Source organism: Canis lupus, chromosome 9 (assembly GCF_048164855.1).
Source record: "Canis lupus baileyi chromosome 9, mCanLup2.hap1, whole genome shotgun sequence".
NCBI lineage: Eukaryota > Metazoa > Chordata > Mammalia > Carnivora > Canidae > Canis > Canis lupus.
Window position 1 is genome coordinate 66,554,855 of NC_132846.1, and position 11,893 is coordinate 66,566,747.

Genomic DNA, 11,893 nt, shown 5'->3' on the forward strand with positions numbered 1-11,893 from the left:
CAAAACATGGTGATGATCTATCAATTTTTCTACTCTAGTAAGTAGATATTCTACTGCATACAGAGCTTTCCCTTCTTCCTGCCTTCCTTACATACGGATTACTTATTTGTAACAATATGGACTTAGAGTTGTTTTTTTAATTTATAATCCACTTATTGTCATTATTCCAGATTTGGCCAACAAGAGCACCTATAAACCCAATCCTCAGTCCTTTTAACATTTCTCCATTAATCTTTAAGCATTTCCCTTGTTTCTGGCACAATACTTTGAAATTTTAGAACAGTCACTTTATATGATCGGTAACAAATAATTAAACCAAATCATCAGTATACTAAAGTTACCATGGGTAAGTAAGGCAAGAAGTAACTCTAAATATAAAATCACACACCCCCAAGTCCTAATATTTTATCTGCTGAAAATCTCACAAATATAATGTTAAGTAATACCGGGTTTAATGCAATTAGGTTACTTTCCCAATCTGTGAAGAATACAAATAGAAACAAACAGAACAGAAACACATAACACACCTACCTAGGCGGGGTCTAGGCCGGAAGACCATTTCTAGCCCTTTCACTTCCAGTGCACAATTATCCTGCAGCAAGGAGCCCCATGGAACTGACAGAGAAATTGACTGTATGAATCCTTCAGTGACTTCTAAAGGTGCATCTGCCGACTCCAGGATCTCATTGAGACACTAAAGAGAAAAACCAAGTGCATTTTGAAATCACAGAAACAAGAACTCAAAATTGTTAACTTATTCAAAGATGCTGAATATGCTCATATGTAAGTCAGACACTAGGGATAAGGAAAGCAGAGTCCATAGTAAAGACTCCCCATCCTTATGAAGTTTACAAAATAGCTTTACTGTGACAGACACATGCATCAAGGTGTGATGAAGCTACATGAAAAAGGAAATACAGTACTATTTGAGCATGTAAAAGAACCTAATCTAGAGATCCAAGATAGGCCACATTGAGGAAGTGCTATTTAAAGGTGAGACCAGAGAAGGCTGAGGAGTTAACCAAGCAAAGGAGTCCACACAGAGATAATAACATGTGGAGGATTCAAAGAAAGCAGAGGTCAGAGAGTGCAAGCCCACATATTTGAAACACAAAACTTTCTGAGAGGGAAATTAGGCCCTAGCGTAGTGTGCTAGTGTTATGGTGATGAGCCAGAGATAAGACTACATAGATAAGGGACAATGAAATCCAAATGGCCTTATAATTCATGTTAAGAAGTCTGACATTTACCTCAAGAGCAAAGTGAAGCCACTGAAAGATTTTAAGCAAGGGCACCATGAGGAGATTAGAACTTTTGGTGAACCACTTCTGCGAACACACTGAGTTGCATGCATGGGAAGAAAGTAAAACTCAGGCACAAAACCGTTCTGAGCCAGGGAAGCCAGGGAATTTGGTTGGGTGAGGACAGTGACACTGAGGAGAGTCAGAAGTGCACAGATTTTTGTAGAATATTAGGAAGTAGAATTAATTGGCGTCATGAGAAATAAAGGAGGAATGAAGAACGACTTCTGGGTTGGAGGCTTAGACAACAGGTTAGCTAGTAGTGCCATTTACTGAGGAAAAAACCTGGAGAAGCAGGTTAGGGGAAGCTCAAGAGCTCAGTTCCAAAGAGTACATGTGAGGAGACATTTGGGCGGAGATGTCCATAAGGCAGCCAGATATTCTGATCTAGATGTCAGGAGAGTCATCTGGGTTGATGATATGGAAGGGCATTATAAATCCAAGGGGTCAATGAAGCCCTAGGATGAGGAGAGACAACGTTTTTAGAATTAAGAGTCAGTTGGTCATCTGACTCTTTATTTCAGCTCAGGTCATGATCAGGTTGGGTGTAGAGCCTGCTTGAGGAACCTGCGAAATAAACTAGAAAAAAGCAAATGGAGAGCAAGAAGGAAAAATCAAGAAAGTCTTACATCCCAGAAAATCATGGAAAGACAATTATAAAAAGAGTGCTCCAGTGCAATAAAAGGTAACAAGAGGCCAAAGATTTTTAAATATCCACTGGATTTTGTGATATTTAGGGTATGGGTGATCCCACTGAGAGCAGTTTCCATGGCGTGATAAGGCAAACCAGACTACAGCAGAAGACAGAATGGATGTAAATATAGTTAATAGAATAAATATATTTCTTGACAATGTACTTTTTTTTTTTTTTAAGATTTTATTTATTCATGAGAGACACGGAAAAAGAGGCAGAGACACAGGCAGAGGGAGGAGATGCAGGCTCCATGCAAGGAGCCCGATGTGGGACTTAATCCCGGGACTCCAGGATCACACCCTGAGCCAAAGGCAGAAGCTCAACCGCCGAGCCACCCAGGTGTCCCAGACAAGGTACTTTTTAAAATTAAATAACAAATGTTTATTAAATGACAGTTTATATGTAAGGTACCTCCTGCATACTATGACGAATAGCAGTGTCATAATTCTTGGCCTACAACATAATGTTGAATGTTGACATTAAACCAACTCACATTTTATCACTGGAAGTTACTACTTTAAAAGGCTCTCTTCATGCTGGTGTTTGTGTAATCCTACACTTTCTGCAAAGCACACAGGCATGGGTGGTTTTAAGGTAAACACATCCAGATCCTCAATCCAAAAATATATTCTGTTCTACAACTGACCTTCCTGAGAAGAGTATTTAACAATAGCACTATGTTGGATCTCCATTCCCATATTCCCTTGTACAATTTCCCATCTTCTACTTATCCAACAAGGCCTATCATTTCCCTTCCCGAATCCTCCTTTTGTGCACTGCCTAGGTATGAAAATCTCCAGGCAGCACAAGCAATACGTTTGCTAGAATGTATTTTGGCCAGAACACTACAAGTCAAAGAACTAAGTGAAGTTGCTACTACAAAATCCCTTCAATTCTCATCTACTTATTTATGCCTCAAGCTTACAGTTATTTAAAAAATTTAGAATGAAATTTATGGTACCCTATCAAATTCTAGTAAGTATATTCATTTATGGGCACACGAACTAATCCGGAAAAGGCAGAAACCACCTACCTACATCGTTAAAAAAATGTATTTCCAATAGAAGTTTTTATGTTCAATTTTTCAAACATATATTTATATGGTTTTGATCAATGGCACACTTGTTACAACACAATCCAGAGAAAAAATGTTAATACTTAAAGCCTAATGATTATCTGATGGAAACACTAATAAGATCAATATGGTAAGACCTTAGAGGAATTAAGGAAATCACTTAAAAAACTTAGAAGACATCAAGTGAAGAAATCATTAAAGGAATTAAAATGAGAATTAAAAGGAATTAAAGTTTAAAAGGGAATTAAAAGGAAATATTTACTTAAATACAAAATAAAGCTGGACACTAACAGTAAATTTTTAAATATGATCAATTTCAACTTAGTTACATGTTTTTATTGAAGAGAAATCATAGCAAGATCAATAGAAGACTTAAGCATAAAATATATAAATTAAGATAAAGTTCTGCAAAGAAAGATGGACATAGGAGTTCAACGCGGAAAAGATACAATGTTGTCTCCAACTACTGATGAAGAGCTTGTTCAAGCATTTTTAAATTATAATAGTGGGTATTTAGATCCTACTGGGTGAAAGCATGTATTTTTTATATCAATATTTACAACACAATAAGAATTATTCTTTACAACTATTTAAACTGTTAAAAAGAAAACTAAAGGCCAAGGTAGAGTCACTTGTCCCCCAGGACAGCAAATCAAGATTTAATTGCAGTCTCAACCTCTCCAGGAGTGAAATTTTAAGCCAAACAAACTGGATTTTCTGGTTGGCACCAACAAGGTAACCTGGGGTCTCTCCCCCAAAGAAAAGATGAGGTAATCCACCTATGACTCCATGTTCTTCCCCCTAAGGAAAGAAGTCCAAGGCTGAAATAATCTTTTCTTTCACTAATAACTTTTTGCCCTACTCTCCCTCCTTCCAATAAAAACCTTCCCTTTTGCACAACTTTGGAGCTCCCCTCTACCTGCTAGGTGGACGCTACCCAATTCAGCCAATTAGATTTTCAAATGCTCTTGGGTGAATTTTGTTTTTTAACAAAATTTTATTACGAAAAAATTTTAATTTTAAAATACACAAAGAATGCAGTAATTTTTTAAACATTTTAAGATTGGGCAAACATGTTTGAAGAACAATCCTTTAAAATATCATGTAGTCAGGTCCTAGCTCAGTCACTTTATTAGCTGAGTGGCTTTGGACAAGTTCTTGAGTCCCAATTTCCTCATCCATAAAATAGGATAGTATCTATTTCATAGGGTTATTGTGAGCATAAATGAGATATTAACATGTAAAGATGCTAACATAGTTCCTGATACCAAGGATGCACTTTATAAATGCTGACTATTGTTCTTTATCTTGCACAGTGCCTACCTAGTGCAATGATGAGCACTATTGGGAATTCAAGGTGTGTCTGACATTATGAAGAAAAACATGAAGTTATGTTTCTCTTTAATAGGTACCATAAGAGTAACTAGGAAAATACAGCTTATTAGTTTAAACCAAGGCATCAGAATTCAAAAAGAGCTAAAACACAGCATAAAAATTAGCAAGACCAAACTTAAACCAATTAACATTTCATTAGCACTTAATACATACAGGACACTGCACTACACTATTTAAACCTATGTTACTACACTAAATCATCACAATAGCCCTCTGAACTAGGTATTTTTGTGCCCATTTTACAGATAAGGTAACTGAGATCAGAAGAGTTAAGTACTTTCAAAAGCTCCTCAGTTCATCACTGCAGAAACAAAACTATATATGAAAGAGAAATATATATTTTCACAATGGAAAATTTTGCAGAGGCTCATCAAAATCATGTGCTAACATCAGTAAGTCTCTAAAATGCAAGATTTGGGCTTAGGAGCTGGCTTATCGAACAAGCTTTCTAGGACAGAAAAATTCTCAATCCCTTCGTACTACTGTTTTCCAAAATGCAATCAAGGACAATATGCATGACTCTCCTAGAATACTTCCTAAAAATTCAGATTCTTGAGTCTTTAGAACACAAATCTATAGGGAAGGGGCTAGAAGTCTGCATCCTAGCAAACTTCCTAGGTGAACCCAGTACTTCTAGTGTTTTAGTAGCTCAGGTTTCTTAACCCTTTTGAGCCAGTGTGAGGTACAAAAAGAACATAGGAGTTAGAAAGACTTCGGTATAAAATCTTGCTGTACTGCTAATATTAAGCCTGAGTAAGTTACTTAATCTCATAAAATAGAAATGTAGCACCCAACTTAGAGCAAGAAAATGTATATAAAAGCACCCAGTACAGTATACAGAGATGGAACATGCTTAAAAAAAAAAAAAGAAAAAAAAAAAAAAGATGCTATTATGCTCAAAAGCAAACTAAAATCCCTTACCTTGACTCCGTGTCCCCTCAAGTCATCAACCTCTTCTCTCATAGCCAAGGCAGAGATTCACTGGAACCACCAACTACTACCTGCCTCCTAACTGCAGCTCCTAAAACATTCCTCTTAACTTCCAAAAAGAACTACCAAACGCAAAGAACAATGTTCAGTCCTCACCTTCCTTGAATTTTCATCTCTAATTCCTATGGCAGCTTCCCTGTCTGAAATTCTAACTTCCTTCGGCTTCCATAACACTCTTCATGCTCTCACTCTCCCTTCCGGTCCTTTACCACTTAGATGGTGGTATTCACCTCAGCCCCATGCACATACTACCCATGAACTTTGTGCGGTTCTGGTTTCAGTCAGTACTGACACTGATAACTTCCAAATTTTATCTTCAGCTTTTCCTCAACTCCCATACTATGTATGTTGTGAGAATTAATAAAAGGAAACCTCACCTATTATGGGGGGTGGGGGTGGGCAATGGTGGCTTAGCTGATTGCGCATCTGAATCCTGATTTAGGCTCAGGTTGTGATCTTTAGGTCATGAGATGGGACTCCACACTCATCAGGGAGTCAGCTGGGATTCCATCTATTGCCCTCTGCCCCTCCTCCCACAGGCATTCTCACTAGTGGGCTCAGGCACTCTCTCTCTCTTAAGTAAATAAAAAATAAATGTTAAAAAATAAAACAGGGGATCTCTGGGTGGCTCAGTGGTTTAGCACCTGCCTTTGGCTCAGGGGGCGATCCTGGAGTCCCAAGATCGAGTCCCGCATCAGGCTGCCTGCATGGAGCCTGCTTCTGCCTCTGCCTGTGTCTCTGCCTCTATCATGAATAAATATTTAAAAATAAAAAATAAAAATAAATAAAAATAAATGGAGTCAGGAAGACAGCAGGGAGAGACCTCAGGCCCTACCACTGGCGGTCGATTACAGACCTAACAAGGAGATACCTAACTTGCAAGTCCATCCTACTTCAGCTACTATCTTCCTATCCCAGCAAGAGGGAGGAAAGTTTCCTCCGCACCCCCCCATACCCTGGCCCCCACAACCACCCAGAGGGGGGAAAGACAGTAACAGCTCAGCCAATGAAGAGCCATGCTACTGCAAACTCCCAGTTTACTCCAATGGACTTTTTGTCTCTAACAACCCTTCCAACTTCTCCCTTTCCTCTATAAAAGAGCTTACTTCTTTGTTCTACGGGTTTTGCTGTAGCTTACTTGTCCCAGATTGCAATTCTCTGCTATTCCCAAATAAACCAATTTTTGCTAGGAAAGCAACCGGCAGTTTTATTTTTAAGGTTAACAATATATAGCTCTCACTGCCTCCTGAGCATCTCTGTCTGGAAGTTCCAAATTCCCCTTAAAAAAAAAAAAAAAAAAAATCCATGTTGAAACTTAAGCCCCCCCCCCCCCCCCATCTCAATCTCCTCCTTTCCTCTCCTAGAGGGATGGGGAGGGAAACAACAAATACAACCTTCTCCATTTCTAGTATTTCATACTAAACCAACTAACTAGAACAAGTGCAGTAAGCTATAGTCATTCAAGATTCATCCCTCTACTCCTGGTTTTCATATTTTCAAGTCAATTTCAAAGGAAAAATTTAGAATGTTTGACTCTTAAAAAGGAAAGGATGCATCATACAAGAGGGGAAAAAAAGTTCAGAACAGTTTATTTCATGGGTTATTTCTTAAATTTTTGTACCATATTGGTATCTTTGGAAGAGAAGGGATTAAGGGCTATTACTTCATATTCAATACATTTCTTTTTATATGTTTGTGTGTGTGTATTGTGTTTCCTCTTTACCATTTGAAATTTTTGCAATGAGTATGTTAATCATATAATAAAAGTAACTAAAACATACCAAAGTTTTAAACTGTATATAGGCAATGACAGCTTCTGTACCATGGGGATTGTCAATATTAGACAACTATCTAGGAATATGGATTTGATAAAATTCCCTTCTCAATAAATATCAACTTTTCATTTGTCTCAATTTTGTGGCTACCTTAAACCTGTAACAGTTCAGAAAGTTTTATTATGGCATTGAAGAACAGTATTAAAAGAACTAATACAAAAAAAGAAATAATATGGTAATGTTAAGGAAATAGTTCTGGAGAGAATCAACAGTTCGAGAATTTACACTGTGCCACTAAGGTACAAAATAATGGCTCTATATAAGATGTTTGAACAGGTCATACTTACATATAGTCCTATATGCACTTGGGTAAAATTCCCTATATCCAGTATCATAAAGTATTTAGAAATTCCCTCATTCTGAGAAATCCCAAGATCTACTACAGCCAGTATATGAATAGGACAAAATCTCAGCCTACTTGGCTAAATTGATACCCTGTTATCTACTTAGGCAACATTTTCCTCATTAGCCTGAAGTATATCCTTGTGATTGAGTACTTCTTAACCTAAAAGCAGAGCCACCTGAAGTGCTCAGCAAGTGTCCTATTTTAGATTACCTTAGAATTTTAATGTTGAAGGCCATTTTGCTTTCAGTTATCAATGAGTTTCACATATACATAGAAAAAGGTAACTCTAGTCTAATACACCATCTGGCAAAGAATTAGTAATCAATATTCCTTAAACTGAAGATTTTTACTATATATACCAGTAAGCAAGAAAGCAGTAGAAAGATTATTAAGTAAAAATTAAAAGGCTTCAATGTCTTAATGTCTATCCTCCTGGACATACTGAACCACTGTGAGGAAAGGATCTTCACCCATTGCTATATTCCCCCAGCCCCTCATAGTGGCACATGCTAAGAACTCAATAAATGTAACAAACCAACTGATGACAAAACTTCAATTAAAAAAATAAGAATAAAGTCATAGTCTTAGAAAGCTAGAAAAGGGAAGTCATCAAATGCAACCTCCTACCCAGTAGAATTTCCTTCTTTCAACATTTTGCATTTTCAAACATTTCCTTGGGAAAAGAATTCATAAATGTATGAACCCACTACAGTTGTGGAATAGTTTCAAGCCCCTTGGTTCTATTCCTCCCTCCCACTTCAAGCCCTTCAAGGTAGTAATCTCCAAAGTGAGGTGTATGCATCCCAGAGAGTGTTAGCAGGTGATCTATAGGTATGTGAGAAGTTAGACATTCTATATTCAATTTTTCACACTTTTAGCTTTAAAAGTCCTACTAACATTTAGAAGACAAATGGGCATTGGCACGGTCACTCAGGCCATGCATCAGATTAGAACAAAGGGAAGAACAGTAGTTCCACGTTGGGGAAATGTTAAGAGTTAAATATACTCGGATATTCCATTTCAGAATACTGAAACTTATTTGAGCACAGATTATAATAAAAATAGACCTTTAAACAGTAGAACCTTTGTAAAGAGACAGAATGTGACAATAACTTCCTGATTTCCTGGTTTTCTTATGGCCAAATATTTAAGAGTTGAATTTAAAGATAAAGTTTTCTTCTACAGAGTTCCAAATATACTAATGATTTATGTGATGATCCATGGCTATCAGTAGCATATGCTACCTAGCAGGGAGAGTCCAAAAAACAAAACATTTCACTTTTCTAAAGTAAAGATATCACTTTAGGGGCGCCTGGGTGGCTCAGCTGGTTAAATATCTGACTCTTGATATCAGGTCCTGATCTCAGGGTCATGAGATTGAGCCCTTTGTTGGACTCCAAGCTCAGCATGGAGTCTCCCTGAGATGATCCCTCTCCCTTTCCCTTTGCCCTCCCCTGACCTAAAAAAAAAGGGGGGGGGGGCGGGTAGTTAAAGATATCACTTTAATAATGAGAAAATAACTGCTTTTCAGGGCACCTGGCTGACTCAATCGGCAGAGCATCTGACTTTTGATCTCAGGGTTCTGAGTTTGAACCCCATGTTGGGTGTAGAAAATACTTAAAAATAAAATCTTAAAAAAAAAAAAGGAAAAACTGTTTTCTAAAGGATATTTGCATTATAGAGTAGACATTTTGGAAAATTATATTTGGAAATGTTTCCATTCATACATGATTTTGTTACTGAAACATGTTAAAAATATTGTCTATTTTTTAAAGTCATCTACATACATTATAAAAGATCTGAAAACATGAAAAGATTATCCAAGTGAATCTAAAAGTCTTAGTTTTTTAAAAAAGGTTTTAAAGTTAATTTTTAATATATAAAAATGCAACAACTTCTAATTAAATAGCAAGAAAACTGAGATCAAGGAAGAAGGGAATTTCAACACAATCTTGTGCATAACTGATGGCTGAGAATTGAACCGTTACTAACGTCGCCAATGATGTGATTCTTCCATTTGGACCTATGAATCTTCTTGAGGTATCTTTTTTTTCCACTCATGAAAATCATTAAAATCAAGAGTCAAAAGCAACTGAATTTGGAATCAGAGCTTTGAAGAGTTATAGCTAAGTGTCACATCAAAATTTAGACTAGTTCAAACACAGCATACTATAACAGATAATCAGCAACAGCAAATATTTACTGAATGCTTTGACATTTGGCCATATTCTTTGCCTTCGAGGAACAGAACCATAATCCTCAGATTAGGTCTAACCATAAATTGTTTTCTTAACAATCCTGAAGTTGTAAATTCAATCTCCACCACCTGAGGCACCTACGTGGCTCAGTCAGTTAGGCACCTGACTCTTGATTTCGGCTCAAGTTATGATCTCAGGGTCCTGAGATGGAGGTCAGGCTCCAATTAGGCTCTGTGCTGTGTGGAGTTCGCTTAAGTTTCTCTCTCCCCGTCTCCCTCTGCCCTTCCCCTCTCCTGCACACACGTGTGTGCATACGCACGCGCTCGCGTTCTCTCTAAAAAAAACAAATGAGAAAACAAAACAGAACATTAAAAAAAAATCGCTGCCTGATTTCCCATGAAGATTAAAAACACAAATAAGAATGCCTAGTGCACACAGTACCTGAAATAGATGCCCAATAAACAGTAACAACCATTTCCCTGGCTTGCAGCCATGTGATTAGTGAAGAAACAAGGGGCTTAAAAATTAGGTCTGATTTCTCACAGTACCATTTGCTAGCTGTGTGACTTGGGGCATATTATTTAACTCCAACTTTAAAATAGAAATAATAGTACCTGCGTTACAGGGTTAATGTGAAAAGTCATTTAGAAATAATGCATAAGATCATTCAACCCACAAAAGACAATGAATAGATCTCCAATCCTCCTCCTCTAAGATCGCTTTTTCATACCTATACTAAAAGTATAGACTCATGGGTCACTAAACTGAAAAATATCCATCAGAATCCTTATCTTCAGCGAAGAATTACAGCAACACACTGTCCTGACACAGTGCCTGGCATGGAATGTATACTCCATTAAGGTTTATTAATCTGAGGTGAATTACTATGCCCACTGTCACTTAGCTAACTGGCAGCCTGGGTTAGTGTGATTTAGCCTCATGTGGGACTGGATCTACTCAAACTCTTTCCACTATGTGTACTCTTCCTAGTTAAGTCATCTACGTATTAAAAAAGAAAACGTTTATTCATACAAGTGCAATTAATTGAAGGGTCATAATAAGATGTTACCATAATTTGAGTTTTTCAGGTTTCTGTGGCTAAGAAGTCATTACTGTTAACACTTTTATATAAAAGAAAATAGTTTAGCTTTTCACACAGCACCTCCCCATGGTGCACGGGGAGGTTTCCTTTTGTTTTGCTCAACTATCACTACCGGGAAAGTCACTATGTTTATAACGTCCTAAACGTAACCTGTGTACGAATGCATTTAGGATAGTAAACCTCTAAAACGCCACAAACCAATCCAAACCGCTAGCAGCAAACTCCAGCGCAAAAAAATGAAGGGTTGGGGGCAGGAGAAAAGCTGGTCAGGGGGATCCCTGAGTGGCCCAGCGGTTTAGCGCTGCCTGCAGCCCAGGATGTGGCCCTGGAGACCCGGGATCGAGTCCCACATCGGGCTCCCCGCATGGAGCCTGCTTCTCCCTCTGCCTGTGTCTCTGCCTCTCTGTGTGTCTCTCATGAATAAATAAAATCTTAAAAAATTAAAAAAAAAAAAAAAAAGAAATGTTAAAAAACAAAAAAGCCGGTCGGTTCTTGTTCAACTCCCGGCTGAATACAGTTTAAGTGAAGCGCTCCGCGTCGCACCTACAAATGCAGGTACAACCGTCCGGGCTGAAGCACCTGTAAGACACACCGAGTCCGCGCACAGCCTCCCGCTGACAAGTAGAAAGCAGGTTTTCAAACGCCGCAGCGTCAGTGCTTCTGCAACACCTGCTTTCACGCTCGGTCACGTGAGGCCAATAAGCAAAACCGAAGCGCCCTACTAGGGCCACACACAGGCACTCACAGGTGGGCCTCGCCGGCGTAGGTATCATTAAGCCAAAACAGGCAGAGCGGCCGGCGGCCTTCGCCTCCTTCCTCCCAGATGGCAGGCGCTGCGCAGGCGGCCCTCCCAAACCAAGTGAAGGGATGACGAGGAAGCCTGACATCCCCAAACGTCCTCCCCGACCCTTAATCTTCCCGGACTGTCATGTCCTGAAACAGGATGTGTTCGCCGCG

At 38.5% G+C, this 11,893-nt stretch overlaps 1 protein-coding gene across 6 annotated transcripts in view; it reads right to left on the minus strand.

Annotated features, from left to right (window-relative positions):
- Nucleotides 1–11,893, minus strand: part of ATG2B (autophagy related 2B) — a 70,875-nt gene that overhangs the window by 58,378 nt on the left and 604 nt on the right. For all 6 annotated transcript variants that reach the window (XM_072839837.1, XM_072839838.1, XM_072839836.1 and 3 more), the window contains exon 2: nucleotides 532–694. In XM_072839837.1, coding sequence (XP_072695938.1) covers nucleotides 532–694 — 163 coding nt within the window. The remainder of the gene's footprint in view (nucleotides 1–531; nucleotides 695–11,893) is intronic.